At 39.2% G+C, this 19,819-nt stretch overlaps 1 protein-coding gene across 5 annotated transcripts in view; it reads right to left on the bottom strand.

Annotated features, from left to right (window-relative positions):
* Positions 1–274: 274 nt before the first annotated feature.
* Positions 275–19,819, bottom strand: part of LOC103462206 (myocyte-specific enhancer factor 2A-like) — a 49,196-nt gene continuing 29,651 nt past the window's right edge. For all 5 annotated transcript variants that reach the window (XM_008404856.2, XM_008404855.2, XM_008404857.2 and 2 more), the window contains 7 exons: positions 9,013–9,147; positions 8,532–8,739; positions 7,625–7,678; positions 5,854–6,011; positions 3,032–3,164; positions 2,419–2,521; positions 275–1,196 (listed from right to left, as the gene is read on the bottom strand). In XM_008404856.2, coding sequence (XP_008403078.1) covers positions 842–1,196; positions 2,419–2,521; positions 3,032–3,164; positions 5,854–6,011; positions 7,625–7,678; positions 8,532–8,739; positions 9,013–9,147 — 1,146 coding nt within the window. In that variant the 3' untranslated portion in view covers positions 275–841. The remainder of the gene's footprint in view (positions 1,197–2,418; positions 2,522–3,031; positions 3,165–5,853; positions 6,012–7,624; positions 7,679–8,531; positions 8,740–9,012; positions 9,148–19,819) is intronic.

Here is a 19,819-nt window from a genome sequence, read left to right as displayed (position 1 = left end):
CTGCCAGCAGAGCTAATGGGGACAGTGGCTGATTTTTGCGGAGGTAGATAAGGTGGTTGGATAAGATCGGTTGCACATGTTTCAGTGGTTCCCAGTTTTGGGCTTATCACCCAAAACTAGGAACATGTGGGCCGATTTATCAGTGCACCCCGACTACTTCCTGCCAATAAAAACAGCTGTCGCTGCGCTTCACTGAGCAGATTAAGAGGGAAGACGTAAACTTTACGAAACATTAGAACTCTTTACGTGACAATCATAAAACGGACACAGGAGCCACATGTAAAGGTATATTTTTGCAAAACCTGGTGGGAGTGTGAGAATACAGACAATTCTGTGTTGCTACAATACATGTGATACATGATGGAGATATTATGTACAAAACAACAAAGACGTGGTTCAGATGAAGCGGGACGGCGATGACGCTGATGAGACGTTGTGTTGCTGTGTGGACGGTATGGTGCTTTGGCAGAGATATAAATAAGTCATTTTTAGAATTTTTTTTTAAAGGAAGGATTACAGACGTGGGACGTGGAGGGAGTATTGCTTCAAATGTTTCTCGCCCTGAGAAGTTCAGACTTTTTTCAGTTCTGACGGCGATGCTTTTGTCATGACACCGTCAGACAAAAACTGACTGATTGCACCGCAGCTGGGGATTTATCGATCTAATTTTCCGCAGATTGTCAGATTTAAAAAAAAAAAAAAAAGCAGGAGAAACAAACAGAGAAGATAAAAGTTAATCAACAGAAAGCGTGGATGAGATCCATGACTATTTGCATAGCAAGTGTCCCTGCTGTGTTTTGTCCTGATGTCCATGTCGTTTCCCGGGTAAACGCCGGGCTTTCTACGTCACCCAACTGTCCATTCTCATCTGTTTCACAGTTGGGCTCTCGGCGCCGTCCGACCGGGCCGTGGGGAGCGGGTGGAGGTCCGGCCGTCGCTTCTGCTGCTGCTGCTCCTCGCGGTCACTGCCATCCTCGTGGGAGCTGCAGGACGAGCCAACGCTGCCGGTGGGGGACCTGCCCAGGTCCGCCCGGGAGGACAGAGAGCCAGGAGGAGGGGGAGGAGCGGGGCGAGGGGTGGCGGGGTGATGGGTCATGTACCCAGGCTGGGGGAGGTGGTCACGCGGTGGGGAGATGGGCTCCGCTTTGATGTTGATGTTGTGGCTGGTGCTGATGGAGAGGTTGGAGTTGGCCGACCTGCAAAATATAGAAAACGCACAGAGACAACCGAGAGAGTTGAGAGAAAGCGCCATCTGGTGGCAAAAAAGCAGAACTTTCTGCAACAGACTCATTGGATTTTTGTTTGCTTTAGTCCCTGAATGCATTCTTATGCTCATCAATTGAAGATGAAATTTTAATCCGACTCTCAAAACCTCTGAACCAGGGTTGTCCAACATGTAGCGTCCGGGCCATTTGTAGCTCTCCAGCGGATTCTTAGTGGCCCTTCTGACCTAAATTTTAGAATCAGGAACTTTTTTCTTTACTCAGGGTAATTTTTTTACTGGGAAATAATGCAATCAAAACAACATTAAATGCAACAAATAGAATCTAATTTATAACCAAAATTTTTGTGTTCATCTTGATTTTGGAGGAACTAGAACCGCAAACATTTACCATTTACCTGCTTTTACTGAAAGGAGAATATCACAACACATATAAGAACAACATCCGAAACTTTAGAAACTAGATACATTTTACAATAGTTTATTGATCTGTTTTCTACAAAAATCAGACCATTTTGTCAATTTCAATAACATTGTCATTGAGCAGATGAAATAAAAAGGCACAAAGAGCTTGTTTAATTTTTTTAAATGCTTTAAATGAGTCCAAACTTTTTGAAATGAGGGCCAAAATCGTTAATTATTTGTCACAATAATTATTGTGACATGAGGTCACAATATTTATGTTTTTTTACAAACAATTTAGGCCATCACTTTTTGCTGCCATTGCTTAAAATCTTTCAAAATATGCACTCGTTTATTTTAACCTATATTTTATAATAATTATTGAAAACTAGATATGATTTTAGAATTTAAAAAATTATATTGTTTGATTGAAAAATATATTGTATTATTATTTATTTTTTTACATTCTTTCTATCATGTAAAACACTGCTTTACATCATAAAAACATCAAAAAGTCATCAATTCTGGAACAAGCAATAAACATTTTGTCGAATGCCATCATCAAAGTCATCAAACAAATACACATCAAATATATTGATATGTTATTACTAATCATAGCCAGCTCTAAACTGATTAGCCTTAGTTTAATGGAATTCAGTGTTTCTGCAGTCTTGCATTTTTCTGGAATTTTGTTCCAGATTAGCGGAGCACAAAAACTGAACGCTGTTTCTCCACTAACACAGATCCGTTAGAACCAAGACCCATTCCGGTATCAAAAGCCTCCAGGCGCTCACCCCAAGGAGCTGAGATGGTGCTGCTCCCAGGGCACCATGGAGCCCAGAGAGTGGTCCGCGGCCGAGCTGAAGCCCGTCATGTCGGCGCTGTTCAGGGAGTAATCTGGGCAACAGAGAGACAGGATGCGTTCAGCGACAGCTCTCAATGAGAGTCAGAGTGAAAACGGAAGCATTCCTACTGTCTGAAATCCTCATTTTTGTCACGTTACAACCACAAACCTCAATGTGTTTTGTTGGTAATTTATGTGAAAGATGTTAAGTGGAAGGAAGGTGAGAGGATGGTGTCCACATGTTTTACAAATACAAATCTGTAAAAGGCATTTCTGCAAGACTGTATTAACAAAACCCACTGCAGTCTGCAACATTCAGGTGTATTATTAATAAAAATCCAATATAAATCCTCTCTACGTCAGAGGCTTATTAGAGAACATTATCATTTGTCTTCCACTTCACACTTATATGCTACTTTGGATGGATCTATCAGCTAAAATCCACAAAAATATAAACATAAAGTGTGTTGAAATCTGACAAAAAAATGGGATAAAGTTAAAGAAACTGTATACAAATGATTAATATTGGAAACTATTCTGGTCAGAAAGAACCCAAAACAAACCTGCAGCGCTGCTGTAGGCTGAGCTGATGCTGGAGTAACCCAGACCCTGGTGAGTCAGACTGGGTGTGGCGATGGAGACCACTGGGGTGGAGAGAGGCTGAGCGGACTGACCGCCACCCAGCCGCTGGTTGCTCTGAAAATAACAACAATTATGACATTATTAAGTAGAAGAAGAGTATGTTTATGATGAGATTTCAGATTTTTTTCTGTAAACCTTCGCAATGCAGAGTATGCAATGCCCTTTTTCAACCACATGGTGTCAGTATAAACCTTTTTTTTTTTTAAGAAACAGGCTTGGCCTTTGGTCTATCTGTTAATGAACCAAAAATATACTACTAGTTTAATTAGTTTTGCCTTCATATTTTTCATGCTTGTTGAAAATAAATTTATGACTTATCATTTTCTGAATCATTTGCTAACTATGAATGTAGCAAATGTAGCTACGTTTTCCCTTTTTAACACAAGAACCTGATTATGCTTATTGAGCAACTACTAAATGCAGACTAATGAGGTTTGTAAAAGATTCTAGGAAGAAAAAAATATATACATTTTTGTTGAATTTTGTTCTTAGAACCACGTCATGATTTACTTTACAGCAGAAGTTTATGAAGTAAAGCTGTTGCTAGCTTAATGCTACACACAGCAAAGCTAACTCTGTTACAGAGCACTAAGTTTTGTGCTGTTCGTCCCTGAGCTGTTGTTGGCGTTCTGGCCTGATAAAGTGAGTGATGACATCATTCCAAACGATGTCAGTGCTGAATAAACGCACACACACACATACACACACATGTGTGTGTAGAGGGTTAAAAACAACAAAAATAAAAATAGGAAGCTACAACGTTCTAAAATGGATCTCTCTTCTGTGTCCGCAATGTGTCCGACTCTACTGTCGGAGAATCTCCAGTTTAGCTCTTGCAGTAATGAATCTGACGCAGGAGGACATGCTCAGTTCCTCCTGTACATCGCTCTGCTGAATCCGAGCCGGTCCTGGTCCGTGCAGAACAGCCGAGCATGCATGCATGAAGGGGGGAAGTGAAAGGCGGCTTTGGAAATGATCTAATCAAGAGGGCTGCTTCTTAAAACAGTAAAGACTTCCATTTTGTTTACGGTTGTTGCTTCACACCACAGTAAACACAATAAAGCTCAATGCTGTGTGAATAATGGCCAGGAGAGCCGTGTCAGAGGAGTTACCAGCATTACGTCTGAAGATGCGAGATTTCCAGATAATTCAAACTTATTGCAGCCTTACTTTAGCATTTACAATACTGACCAATCATTGCAATGATTTGACTCTGGAAAAGTATCTGTCGGAGAAGGCTTCTTTAAAACTGAAGCTATCACATTGAAAACATATTCAGTACTTTATGTGGACAGGAGCTGGTATATGATTCTCACAGTCAGTAGCATGAGATGAAGTACAAACTAGGGCTGGGACTTTAATGTGTTAATTTTAGTTAATTGATTTAATAGATTTTAATGGATTAAACATTTTAGCACAATTAATTGAAATTTTTTTCTTTCTTTTTTTTTTTTTTTACATTAAAAAGGTTCTGGCCAGGACCATTGTATTTGCACGTTTCCGGTACACCAGTAAATCTGACGCACAAGTGACATGTGGAAACAACAGTAACGTTGAGCTCATGTCTCTATTTATTCAGTAATTTCACAGCAAAAAGGGTTTTTGAACTGAAAATGTTGCTTCGCTTCTTAATGTACAGTTTTCAATTAAGTAAAAAAATTTATCACGATTAATAGTGACTAATTAATTACAGACCCTTAAATTTCTAATCAATGAAATAGCTTTATTTTCAAGAAATGTAACATATCGCTGGAGAATTTTTAATAATATTGGGAAGCCATTTTCTGATCCTGCGTTTAAAACCCGATGACAGCACTTGATGACTAAGAGTGAGTGACGGCTGCTAATGTGGAGTCTCTGGGTGTTGATACCTTCTAAGTTTAAAACAAAATGCTGACATTAATGACTAATACTGGAGAAACTCTTCAGGCTAAATGTGGATCTTATATGCAATTTCCTATGATAACAGACTTTAGGATTGTTTAACAACAGAAAATGTTACAATCCATAAAGAAGCACATTATACAACTCAGTTTATTCTGATTTTTATGTTATCTTAGAATGTAATAAGAAAGAGAAAGGCAACCAAATAAAACTGAATATTTATATATTTATGCATAAATTGCTAGTTTAAAACTCAAGATGCTACATAGATTCATGACACATGAAGTGAATTATCTCCACCTTTTGTTTCTGTTCATTTTGACTTGCAATCAATGACGGAATGAAAATGAGACAATTAGAATGCTAAATGAGACAGATTAAATAGAAATAATAAAAAACGGAATGCTCAGTCATAACCCATGTCCTGGATGTAGCTATGTCTAATGGCTCCATGCCTTGTGAATTTTCCCCCAAACTCTTGAATGGGTTTTATTTCACAAACCCATCAAGGCTGCAGTTTTCCCTGTTGCTTTGGGTCTTTTTCAACCACTGCCCTCGCCCCCTCCCACTCGACTTTCCATTAATATGCCTGGACACGGCCAGCTTATGACTTTTTGTGGTTTGCTTTGTGGAGAGTTTCTGATGGACGGCCCTAGACTCTGGAATCTTCCCCGTGAATGTGCAGTATTTTCTTTTTACTCATAACATACACTATCTTGGGGTTTTCATAAGCGGAAAGCCATGACAATCCAAATCAACCAGGAACAAGGAGAGCGATCGGAACACCCTTTTACTCAAGGGTCACCTGACGTGACCTCAGGTGTGGGTGAGAACGTTTGGGACTCAGGGGAATCCATACCAGCATCATTCCTTTGCAGTGAGGGATGACCACCCGCAGGTCACTTTTGCGGCCACCAGGGATTGGGCCGCTGGCCTGGTGTGGGAGAGAAGGAGGAGATTTGGTGGGTCCGGTCTTCCCCAGGATGCCTCCACCGCTGGAGCCCATGAATCCGTTCACTGAGAAAGAGACGTCTGATCAGTGGCGGAAAGCAGAATCCGAACGGTCTTGTTAAAACATCTCGTTTGTTGGTTCTTAAAAGACTCGACTGGTTCAGGAATCAGGAAAGAAAGACTTTATATGTGTTGAAGTCATACTGTCCACAACAGAATGGAGACAGAGCAGCTATACATTATACAAGAGATAATAATTAATAATTCATTCTCTCTCTCTCTCTCTCTCTCTTTCTCCTAACATTATGTAATAACATTTCCAGGATTCAGCTCTGGTAAAATTGTTGTAAGGTTTGAACAAACACGATATATAAGCATGTGAAGAAGAGTTGATCATAAACACCCTGGACCTCGAAACAGCTTATCACACTCCAGCAGCACTCCAGGTAAATTAATGCGATTCTATTGGCACCGCAGCATTCCAAAATCAGTCCGGCTTCTCCGGCTTGGATCTATGGAATGGATGGGAATCTATGTATGAGTAGTGAGGAGGCCACACACCTCCAAATTGCACGGTTGCTCTGCAAAGTTTGACTGCAGCGAAAATCAGGACTTGTTTACGAGAAAGGCTCATAGAAAGTATGCATTTAATCCATATTTATTTATCCAAACCATAACCACGTGACTAGGTTGTTGCGTATAATTTGCCTCAGAAGTTATTGCGATAAACGATAATATTGTTGCTTTGAGACAATTTTCAAGTAATACAACGGTAATGCAAGAACACATTCTCAAAGATGAATAAACTTTAAATACTAATGATCATTTAACACAGGAAGACGTTTTAAATATTCAAAATAAATAAACAGAACAACAGGAACAAGAAATAAAATACATTATGAAGTCTCTGTTAACAAAATTGTCCTTCAAAAAATGGTCTAGTTAAGACCAATGAACCAGACTGAAGACTTTTATAACCCAGTTTTTGGTAGAAAGAGAGGAACAAAAAAGAAAAACAATAAATCATGCAACTGAAAATAATCAAAGTTGTTTTAATTTGTCATGTGATGTATTGATACATTGCTTATTGCAATAGCCCCAAAAACATTCTCTTGTATTCTTTAAAAGCGCTAATAATCCCATAAAAATGAGAAAAAAGGGAAATGTTTCTTTTTCTCAACAAGGCTGAAACTGTTGAACGGTTTGATACTCCTTATATGTATATTTAGTACAGACTGAAATATAAGGAGTCTGTGCTAAAGACTCCTTTAGTACAGACTGACACCAGATTTAAGGCAGTAGCTCATGGTAGCACAGCTTTATCTTGTACCTCATAGCTAAATCCTGATCTGATCACAGAGTTGTGCCAAGTAAAGGCTATTGTTGCTTTCACAAAATGGAGGCTATTAAGTTCTTCTCCTAGAGAGCGCGGTGCAGCCTAAATCAGAGCAACAGAGTGGAGCAGCAAGCATTTAGGAAGCCAACACACATTGACTCAGTTGTCCCACCCTGAAGCTGAGATGTGATAAACCGGAGGCCTGATGACGTCATCGGCAGGACACAACCCAAAGACAACAGACCTAAATCCTACATGCTTCGACTTCAATGGATCACAGGAAAACAAAGTGTCTGTATGTGAAAGCGCTGTGTGTGTCAGAGCATGTTTATAAGATACATACCAGCTGCTCCAGAGCCATTGTGCAGAGCCAGATCTGAGCTGCCCAGCAGGCCACCTAATGGTGAGCACACACACACATGTGCACACACACACACACACACACACACACACACACACACACACATGCACACACACACACACACACACACACACACACAGAGAAATGCGTCTTTAGATACTTTTTTCATGATTTTTGTTCATAAGGCGCATATAATCTTTTTCGCACACCTTCGTGCTTCCTTGAAACGTTTCATTTCTTTAGAGAAATTTCAAGTTCAGTCAAACGTTTCACTTCTAAGGTGCACAAAGTGAAAGCTGGTTACTTCAGTAAAACTCAGCTGTTATCAAACTGCCCTTCCAGTTAAATACATTCACAAACGATTATTCATGAAAACATATTCACAGACACGCACAAACACACCAGCATGCTAAGTATTGTTGTCAGACATTGCATATATCTTTTTTATTTAATTCAGTCCACACATACATACACACACAGGCACACACACACGCACACCAGTACAGTGGTACAGACCACTGCACTGAACCGATTGAATATGAACTTGTTTTCTTTGCATTATTTGAGGTCTGAAAGCACTGCATCTTTTTTGTTATTTTGACCATTTCTCATTTTCTGCAAATAAATACAAAATTTTTGCTTGGAGTTTCAGAGACATAGAATAAAAGAACAATGTTCATTTTGTTCATTTTCCTCAAACACATAACTATAAAAAGTAATATCAGAGAAACTGATCGCTTTAAGTGGTCTCTTAATTAGCTGTGTATATATATATATATATATATATATATGGCCATTTGGAGCACATTTGGCCACCTGGGCCTCCCATCACTTTAGCGTCACTCTGTGGTTCATTCCTTAAAAGTGCTAACAATGCTGTGACACTGACCTGTGATTCCGGTGCTGGGAGATCTTTGTGAGGAGTTTGTGTTTCTGTGGGTGTGTGTGTGAGGCGAGCAAAGGATCCCGCTGTCAGACAGAACTGCTGTGGCTGCAGTTAGAGCCTGGGAAGTCACTCCTCCTCCTCCCGCTCCATGGCAATAGGTGGTGCTGCCTGATGCTGCATGCATGAAATGCTGCTGTGGCTGACCTGTGGACTAGTGGGAACGAAAGTCCAGACAAGTTTATTTGTATGGCATGTTTCAGCAACAAGGCTGTTCAAAGTGCTTTACAGTCATGAAACGGGCAATAAACACTGCGTAAGCTTAATGTCTGTAATAATTAAATAGAACATGTCCCAAAGGTTTTGACATTTTCTCATTTGTCTTTCAGATGTGAAAAATGCATCTCCTCGACAAAATCCAACATTTCAGAATTTATTCTTCTGTTCCAATGTGACAATAAAAAAAGTCTACCAAAATGTTGCTTACTATTTTATGACTTTTCATCATGTTGTCAAACTCTTCATTGATCTTTTTGTATTTCTCCTCGGTGCTGGGGGTGAGGACGTAGGACGACTCGTTGTCTGGGCTGTCGCAGCCTCTGTGCTCCTTCTTATGCAGCGCCTGTGGGTAAAAGGCAGCACACAAAAGCACAAAATCTATTAAAGATCGGAGGAAAACAAATTTTTTTTTACCATGCAAGTAAGGCGGTAGGCAGAGGGGATGGAACAAACGTGCTAAAAAAGTTTTAGGAAACTTATTTTTGCTGTTTTTCATATTTTAACATGAAGTCAAAGGTGAGCTCTCTGAATAGAATAGCATCACTGTTACAGAAAAAACATGACTAGTTGTATTCCCTTTAGGTGCAAAATAAAAATCCAATACAATCAAAAACACTTTTCATGTAAAAACTATTTTAAAAAAGGAATAAAATGTATATTTACTAAATATTTCACCACTAAATGTTACAACAAAAACATCCTTCTCTCTGTCCACATTTCAATTAATAAAATAATTTTTAATAATACTATTAATAATAGTAAGAATAGAAAATTCTCAGTAATGACATTCTGCGATCTTCTCAGTTGTTTCACATTTCAATGGCAACGAGTTCATGAACTGAACATGACAATGAATGTGAATGCTACAAACCACAAGTGTGTTTTATTAGGACACACATTGGTTTATTTTGCTAAACTGCCACGGAAACACTTGTTCCCCAATCATACCAGTCACATGATCAACAACCGGATGTTGCTACTGATGCAAACCACGAAGAAGACTACAGGAAGTACGGTAGGAGAACCACAACGCGTGTGTTTTCAATGACTTTTCGAGTGATCAAACGCATTGGGATTTTTAAATGTGGTTCTTATAATCAAAATAACAAACCAAAGAAAAGAGCAAAAGAAGAAAAGTAAAATAAAATAAATAAAAATACATATTAGTTCCCCATAAGTAGTCAGTAATTTATATCAGATTCTTGTTCTGATAATGTTAATTGCAGAACAAGAATGCAGAGTTACTCTACATTCTAAGTTTGTTCTAATTCCTGATTTAATGGAAAACCCTTGTTTGCGAAATTGGGTTTTTTCAACATTAATATCAACAAAGTTTTACACATATTTGTAACGGAAAAGCAGTGTGTCACCTTATATATAAAAATATTCTATCAAAAGCCAGTAGCTACAATTAATTTAAAAAGTCTGTGGTAAAAAGCATTCAGATAAAAAAAAAAAAAACATAGCTGTTTTTAGAGCTCAGCTTGACTTGATCAATTGTGGATGATTTCACACAGAAAACATCCTTGGCTCCACCTTACTGGCGCAAGATATGAATCTTAAAGGCTACATAATCCCTTCATCAAACAGAGGTGGCTCAGTGCTGAACCTGTGTTGTTTTCACAGCTTGAAGTTAGCTGTGGGGTTGTTAGCGAAACACTGGGAAAGATGGCGAACCTTGAAAACAGCACAGCGGAGTGGGTGAGTGGATGGGATTTAACAGCACCTGCACTAGCAGACGTGCCTGGAGCGTGACTCGAGCTCTGCGGTCTCCCTCCTCTCTGCTCCTCTCATTATAAGGTCACAGCGTGAACGGGACGGACTGGCCGACCGGCACACGGCCGCTGCTGCATTCCCAGACACTGGTAGTTACCCCAAAGCTTTAAAAACACTCTGACACATCTATTTTTCACCACAGACCTTGAACGCCACTTTCGCAGCCGGGCGACCTCTCGAGGGGTCACACTCTCGAGCTCTCGTAAAGCAGCAGAGCGTTTCAATGCTCTCGTAAACTCCTGAAACAAACGCAGATGTGCTGCGTCTTCTCTGATCCGGTCAGAGAAATCCTCTGACAGCGACGTGAGTCGGAGAGAGGAACTGCAGAAAATTTTAAGAGCTGCGCTCACCAGAGCACATTCTTCCAGATAATTGACAAGAGCCCTATTTGTGTTGTGGCAAATAGCAGCTGGGACTTCTCAGTTTTCTTTCGACAACGTTTTCTTTCTTTCTTCTTCTTCTTCTTTTTTCTCGCAGCCAGGTGGTAGAGATGCAACGATCTGATGTAAATATCTGCTGTATCGGTCCGATGTTGAAGAAAATTCTAGATCAGGTATCTGTGACCATGTGCACAATCCATAAGGTCAGATCTATTCAGTCCAACTCTATGCTTTGTACTCTGAGCGAAGTCATGCTTTATTATTATTTTTACACTGTATCTAGAATTCCTAATTACACTATTTCACGTTAGCTGTTTTGATCCTAATTGCACTGACTGAACTAAAGTTGTTTTTACACGTTTGACAAAACCTGTGATGTTACTGGTGTATTTAAAAATAAAAATACACCAAATAACGAGCAAATAACAAGTTAGTTATTTGCTAACTCGTGGAGAGTATAACATGAGACAGACAATATCACCCGTGGAGAGTTAGCAAATACATTTGTAATTCAGTTAATTCATGTCTGTGTTTAAAAAAAGAAACATTTTAAGTCAGGTGTTTTACTTAACCTCAGGTACGGGTATTTTATCGGAAGAGAAAAAAAAACTGGATGGGTGCATCCAATATTTCTTGAGTGCACAACAAACAACAGCGGTCCAGATTTTGTACTGTTCCTGTCTGTTGGTTAGTTGTTTCTCGTGTAATTGTTTTCTACTGATGATGTTATTATCATTATTATTTTGTACTTTTCTAATAGAACTATGTGTCCTGTCCTGCGAATTGTATAGTGAGGCGTTTAGTTTTTTCTGCTCACTTCTCCTAGGACAAATTTAGCCACTGTGCTAATTTCTGCATATTTACAAAGCCGTGATTTGTGGCAATATTAATTAATGTGCACGGTCCTAATCAAATCAACTAAATTAAATTAGATTCTTCTACAATGACCATCGTCTTGGTAAGCTTGCAGTTGTCCCACGTTCTTTTTTTTTTAGACGATGGACTGCAGTGGACAGTGAAGAGTGAGCCACAGGATCCGTGACTCAACACGGAGCGCTGTGTTTTTCTCCTCCAGCTGCACGTGAGGACAGGAACAATAAAACAGGAGAATTGTTGTAACTGTTTCTTTTGTTGTGAGTAAGAATCCCCTTTTCAGTTGTTTTTTTTTAAATAAAAACAAAAAAATTTTAATTAAAAGCCATACATCATTTTCCTTCCACTTCATAATTTGTGCTGTTATGTCCTGTAAAAAACCTCCAAGAAATACATAAAAGTTTGTGGTTGTAGTTTAAAACGAAGTGGAAAACTTTAAGAGCTGTGACTACTGTTGCAAGGAACTGGATGACACAAACCTGTCCATCAATTCTGTTTAGTGTTTCAACAAAAAGAAACAAAACAGCAAACTTTGCTTTTCCCCTCCAACAGCAGGTCCTTGATACACAACCTAAGCATATTTCAGCTAAACTGCTTAGTCAGTCCATATTTTACCTTTTCAGAGGAGACAACAAGTTGAACAGCAATGGGTTAATTAGCTGCTTTTAATGGCTTAAAGTAAACTGACTCAACATTGCAGCTCATCTGGATGAAATAGTGACATAAGTATTTACTTCACCGACAGCTGAACACACCCTAACCTTAGTTGTAGAAAAATGTTTTTTTTTTGTTTGTTTTTTTACATATTTGTCCCGACAGTATAACATGAGACAGACAATATCACGAAACAATATGAGAATATCTCTCTCATACTAATCAAAAAAGTCCCAAATATGTAAAAAAAAAAAAAAAGATTATTTTTTTTTCCCCTAAAAGTTGCACGCTGTAGCTCTAATAATCCAGAACTTTCTCCAGAGTTTTTGTATAACATTGAGAGCCATTGCAAGCCATTTACTTTCTGAATTTCCCACAGAGACCAGGACAGAGAACTGTAAAAATCTAAAAAAAACAAAAGGCAATACTGAAAGCATGAAGCATAGAGTTTATAATGATAAACTATTTCATGTCATTCTCAAAAGCTTTACTTTTAGAGTAGATAAAGGCATAGCGCTAGCTGGTGGAACTGCAGTAACTGACGCTACTCATAGGTACATTTAATAATTAATGTCAAGGACTGTAATTATTGCAACTGTTTGATTTCAAGATGAGCTGATCACATATTCTATATCCCATTTCACAACACAAGTTGAATGCCTCCAGCAGACTGGACATGCTCTGATGAGGGGAACCGGTTCACCCAACGGCTGAGGTGGAAGGACAGCAGGCGGCTACAAGCTCCAGCTCAGCGTTTACTGTTACATAATGAGGGCTGTTGCCATGGCAAAGGGTCCACTCAGAAAGTTAACACTATGTAAAAATAGGGAACAAAATAAGGGAAAGTAAATAATGACTCTACTAGGGGAAAAAAGCAGGCTGAACATTACTGAATCTACTAACCAATTACATTTTTAAAAAAGACAAACGGATGCACCGATCCAATATTAATACCAGTATCGGTCCCAAAATTGAAAAAGATTGTAGATCTGGTGACAATGTGCCCAATATATAAAAGTAGATCTATTCAGGCTAATTCTACGCTTTGTGCTCTTGGTGACATTATGTTTTATTGTTTATTTTTAAAATTCCTAATTAAACTTTCTGAACCATTTGAAAGTAGGTTTGTTGTAGTTTATCTTTTACATGTTTTACCAATGTGGCCAACCTATTGTTTCTATCAGTTTCAGTTTCTTTATTATTTATTTTACACTGGCTGTTATAGTCCTAATTGCACTGACTGAAGTTGTTTTTATTTGTTTTCAAGCTTCTGAAGTTACTGATGTATTTTAGTGTGCTGTACCGGTGCAGAGTTATCTAATAAATGTTTAATTCAGTACATTTATGTCTGTTTGGGAAAAAAAAAAGGAAATGTTTTTAGTCAGCACCATTTTTCTGTTTCGCATTGATGCTGAACCTCAGATATCGGTATCAGTATCGATATCGGGAGTGAAAAAAAGTAGATCGGTGCATTCTTAGCTTCTTATGTTAAATACTGTATATATTTTTGCTCTTCTTGCAGCTCTCCTGCTAACCTGATGGAGACCAAATTGGACGCCATGGGTCTGTAGCATCTGTGTCCATCTTTATAATGCATGTCTTTTCCTGAAAAATGCACTAAGAGGCTAATACTGGATGACACCAGGACAGAGAGGAGCAGAGCAGAACAGGGGCATGTGGGTCGAGCAGGATTTAGTCCCAAGACTCACACGGTGAGATAAGTCTCCATATATGTGTGTGTGTGTGTGTGTGTGTGTGTGTGTGTGTGTGTGTGTGTGTGTGTGTGTGCCTGCGTGCGTGCGTGTGTGCGTGCGTAGGGGGGTTTAAAGCACTGCATCATGTCTGGCCTCTGAGGTCTATCTCTAAGTGTCTGTTACAGGATCTGAGGGTGTGTGCCTTCTTATCATCTCAAATGTCAAAGCGGGCTTTAGTGGATCTCCAAAGGCATCTGGCCGGTTGCCACCAAGAGGCATGAGCTGCACTGTTAAGAATCACAGCATGTGAGGGTGATGTCTTGTAGCTGTTGGGGCAGCATCAAAGATAAAATAAAGCCCCTCATTGCCCCCCCAGTGAGCCTTTTTCAGGCAAGGGACTCCTGCCCCGCGAGGCTAAGAATAGTGCACAATACTTGAGATATGATCCGACAAATCGCTGGCAGTAAAAAAAAAAGAAGAAAAAAGCAGACTCCCTTAGAACACGTCCTATAGGAAATGTGCGGTCGTTCTGAAGGATCGGACCCGAATAACGGCTGAGCCGCGCTTTCAGCTTCCACTCTGTCGTAATTCTTCTCTTTCCGCTGAACTTCTCAGTCATCTCCGCAGGCTGACATGACTGAACTGCATACCTTGGACAGAGTCTCTGTTGTTGTTGAAACTTCACTCTGCTGGACGTGAGCCTAGGTCAATTATAGTGACAAAAGCAAACTGTCAGGAAGATGAAGTGACCAGGAAGGGCTTTCGGGCTGTTTTACATGGCCAGGAGTCTTCTCTGTTTCGATCTGTGAAGCATTTGACTGGTTTTACTGTTGGGATCAGTAAGAAAGCAAGTTTTTAAACATTTACAGCGCTGCATTGGGAATGGGAAATTGTCACTGAATGGTAACCTTTGGTAAAAAGCGCCACGGTTTCATGGCCTTGTGGTGTGCATTGTCTGCACGTTTTACACTGCTAAGTCCTACCCAGTATTTTTACTCTAGTTTCTAGTGCAAACATTGCAGTACACTTGAAATAAGACAAAACTAACTCACAATTAACTTTTCAGCAAAAAATACGAGATTGTTTTAAGTTAATAATTCTTAATATCAATGAAAAAAATACTAGTTCCACTGGCAGATTATTTCATTTATAACAAGGGAAAAATGCCTTGTAATAAATTAAATAATCTGCCAATGGAACTAGCACTTTTTCACCAATATTAATCAAAACTAGCTTCTATATCTTTCTGAAAAGTTACTTATGAGTTAGTTTTGTCTTATTTAAAGTGTACCGAGATATTTGCACTAGAAAATAGATTAAAAATATTTGGTAAGATTTTGTTTTTGCTGTGTAACTGTTTCAATTCAAAACAGAAAAGCAACAATTATTCTGCTGTTACAACAACATTTAGAACAATTATAATATTATTAACTAGGAGTGCACTGATTGCAGTTTCCTGGCTGATCACCGATCTTTAAAAAGTCCAACCTGCCAATTCTGATTAAGGCTGTTATTTTTTTTTGTCTGAAAAGGTGCGAAATATAACAAGTTACTATGTCGGCAGCAGTAGAGGAGCACAAAGAGTACAAGCTGATATTAGCTTGTTCATTTGCCAGGCCAAGTCATTCTGGCCTCTAATAAACAGAAATGTTTTGAAAATCCTAGATGACCTAAAGCAGGAGAAATTTAGTCTTTTTTTATTGTCAAACAGAGGGGAAAGAAAGGAAGAAAGAAAAGCAAGGTATGTTGTTTTTTTAATGTGTGTAAATATTTTTGCTTCACACGTAAATGTTATAGAAGATATAACTTGTTACCGCTTTAAATAGATTATAGATTTTGTTTTAAAATTTTTTGTAGACTGACTGTTGTAACATTTAATGACTAAGACTGCATCTCCTTATGGTTAAAGTCAAACGCACATAATCCTAAATCATGCGAGGTTTACGCATAGAAAACAAAAATCGCAAAAAGAAGTCATCCAATCTTGTCTGGATCTAGAAATCGGGCAGACGCAGCTGCAGCGAGACAGTTCGGCACGTTAAACTACATCAACAATGATTTGACCAAAAGTGAAGACAAACGCACCCAAAGCAGAAGTTTTTGTGTGAAAAACTCAATGCCTGCAGAGACACGTGTGACTGCAGTAACATGTAGTAACGTTCAGTTGTTGGTGTTGTGGTGGATAACCTTTGACCTACACTTCTGAACTTATGTTGGATCAGCCTTCATTGAGGTTTGTGGGCAGTTGTTTATGGACACACACACGCTCATACACAAACACACACACACACGCACGCACACGCATACACACACACTGCATGTTTGCGTGGCTATCTTTGTGGGGACTTTCCATTGACTTCCATTCATTTCTACAGACTAAACCTTATCCTAACCAAAACTCAATTCACACTTTAGTCCTAAATCTAACTCCTGACTCAGAAACAGGAACAAGGGACCAATAAGTTGGTCCCTTGTGGGGACCAACTTATTACGTTGGTCCCCACAAGGGGAAACCCTTGTGGGGACCAACGTAATAAGTATCAGGAAAATGGTCCCCACAAGTATTACAAACAAATACGTTGGATCAGCCTTCATTGAGGTTTGTGGGCAGTTGTTTATGGACACACACACGCTCATACACGCACACACACACACGCACACGCACGCACACACACACGCTCATACACGCACACACACACACGCACACACCCCCACACACGCACACACACACACACACACACACACACACACACACACACACACACACACACACCAGCTTTCTTAAGGCTCCATCACAATGTTTCCCTGTGTATTATTTATTAGAAGCCTGACCAGAATGCTCGACTGAAAAGGGAGTCGGTTTAATGTAGCACCCCAATAAACAGAGCCAGTCGTTACAACACCGGCGACCGTGGGGGCATAGTGCAAGTTTTATCCTACGCTGAGTGCTGGAGTGCAACAATAAGACACTAATTTATAAAAGGTCTAGAGGTTCTTTTGGAAGGATCAGACCAAACAAACAGTGAGAACAGCACTAGTTATTTCTCATTTATCTCACAACAATACAGCACTGTTCACAGCTAGTTGAGCAAAAGAGATGTCGCAATTAGGTTGCCGTTTCCAAAAATATGACCCCAAACTGAACAGGCCCTTCTCAGAAAAATTACTAAAGATTAAAAGCTGCTTCGTCACCACAGTTGCTGTTACCAGTGATTTCTAATTGTGATTAAGCCTTAAACAAAGCTATTTTAAAAATGTAGAGATAAGATGAGCCGATAGAAAACCACAAACAATGACAAACCATGACAAACAAGTACAAATATAGGTTTTCTTCCTTTGGGTTTTTTTGTTGTTAAAAAAAAAAGTTATATTTGATATTCTATTTTGAAAGTACTTGAGAATTTTTTTTTTAAATTTGCTCAAATTAATAAATGTTAATTTCTTCAATAGGCTCATCTGAGTATGATGTTAAGTCTGTTCTTCAAATAGACTGGTTTTTGTGATTCTCAATCTATGGTGGTTCTAACCTCAAATAAATCGGAATCATTAACCAGCTTCAGTCAACAATCCTTTTTTTAAGGTTTTATCAGCTCTAGTGACCTTTATTTGATAGTTAGTTGACAGGAAGGTGGGTAATGAGAGAGGGGGAAGACATGCGGCAAGGGTCGCCATGCCGGGATTCGAACCTGTGACGGCCACGTCAAGGACTGAGGCCTCCATACGTGGACTGTGCTTAAGCCCTGTGCCACCACAGCACACCCCTTCAGTCAACAATCTTAATTTTAACCTTACATAATAATTATTTGTGCCTCCTTTGACAGTCTGCCAGCTTGTTTTTGCATCGCCTCATGAAAAAGATGCAAAACGAATGATTTAAAAGTGGTGGCACCGTCTTAAAAACGCTTTCACGGCAGGCTGTACCAGTCATTCCCATTACCAATCCAAAAGGTACATTAAATGCTCAGTATCGCAAAAAAGTGTCACTGTTTGTGTGTTAAACAGTTACTGGTGACTTCAGCTCCCACTTTTGAAGAGAAGATGATGCAATAATGGTGGCAAAACGTTACCTTGAAGCAGTCGTTTCCAAACTCGCCATTGACACCTACAAGACGTTTTGTTGTAATTTAAATGAAAATGAAATGATCATGTTTGGTCATTTTTTATATACATTAAACAATATTTGTACATACATTTGTTCTGCGTGGAAAAAAACTTAAGTGTTTTATTTTCCTGCCTGATCATTATCATTTGATCCAACGGAGCTTCTTGTGGGACCTCTCCGACACGGGACGCCTGCTGTAGCGACAGGGACCCGTCCTTTAAATATAGTCAAATTTCAAGCTTAAATGTTCCAAATAGACAAACCGATATGTAAACAAGCAGCCTTCCAATACGTCAGGTGCTGCATTAGCCGACTCGTATGTCTGCATGACATTTGTGGGAATAAACAAAATGAGGTGGAGAGAAGGCAAATTCTGCACGGCTAATGGCTGTCGGAGCCTCCCCAGGTGTCCAGTTGTGGTTTCACAGCAGGAGAGTTTACACAGACACTCTTTAGTATCAATATTTGAATTGTGCATATTGATCATCTTTACTGCAACTGGTTTTCATTCAGAAATTGTTCAATCACTCGAAGAGGCTTTACGGATTATGTTACTGGCTTCGGACATGAGAGGTTGGGCAAGTAGGAACTTTTTTGAAGCTTAAAGGCTTTTCCACATTGAAGGCTGCCACAAAGTGGAGCCTTAAATGTACATTTTGAGGAAGTAAATGTATCTAATTTCCTCTAAAGGAGTAAAATCACAACTTAGTGCAAGTGTGAGAGTCAGGCTCCAAGAAAGGCAAACCACACAGTGGGAGTTTAAATAAACAGAACACGAGTTATGGTGGCCATTCGTTTCTAACAGCAGAGCCAATGAGTAGAGACTATGAAACAGGACAAGCATCTCACTGAAAAACCTGCGTTTCAGGAAAGGGGGTGTTTGCTGGTGTGTGCCTCAAAAACGGCGAGAAAAAACTTTGATGCTGCTGAGATTTTGCCCTAAGTCGAGTCAGACTGCAACTCATTTTATGGCAACAACTGTAATTTGAACACGACTTCTAGACGCCATGTAGACCAAGGATGTGCGCTAGTGCAGGAGAATTTCACACCAACTGTTTGCCGAACGTTTGGAGCGGCTCCAACTGATGGCAGCCCCACCTACTTTTTGATTAATTCAGCCAGTGAATATTTGACCACTTTTTGACATATCTGATTTTTTCAAGTTAGTCTGAACAGATCGATTCCAATCTTTTCACTCAAAAAAAATTTTTTTTAATATTGCAGCTTCCATATGCAGCTTCCATATGTTCTAAATCATATGCGTGTTTAATAGTTTTCAAAGCATCTGCAGTTTTTTACGTCGTTGATGTTACGATGCTCGACAATAACTCACAATGGCACCAGATTTCCTTTTATATTAAAGAGATTTTTACTTGTGCACATACTTTTTTCACTTCTTAGAAAAACACAAACACTTTTTAACAACTAGAAAAACAAATGTTCTCTTTGTTTCTTTTGAGTTTTTAAGTTTTGTTACTTATGGCCAGAATTAGTTAGCATTTATATTTATCTACTTTATATTTTCGTTGATGTACT

This window comes from Poecilia reticulata, linkage group LG3, assembly GCF_000633615.1.
Source record: "Poecilia reticulata strain Guanapo linkage group LG3, Guppy_female_1.0+MT, whole genome shotgun sequence".
In the NCBI taxonomy this organism is placed as follows: domain Eukaryota; kingdom Metazoa; phylum Chordata; class Actinopteri; order Cyprinodontiformes; family Poeciliidae; genus Poecilia; species Poecilia reticulata.
Note: the sequence above shows the minus strand (reverse complement) of the source record. Positions and strands in the feature narration are given on the sequence as shown.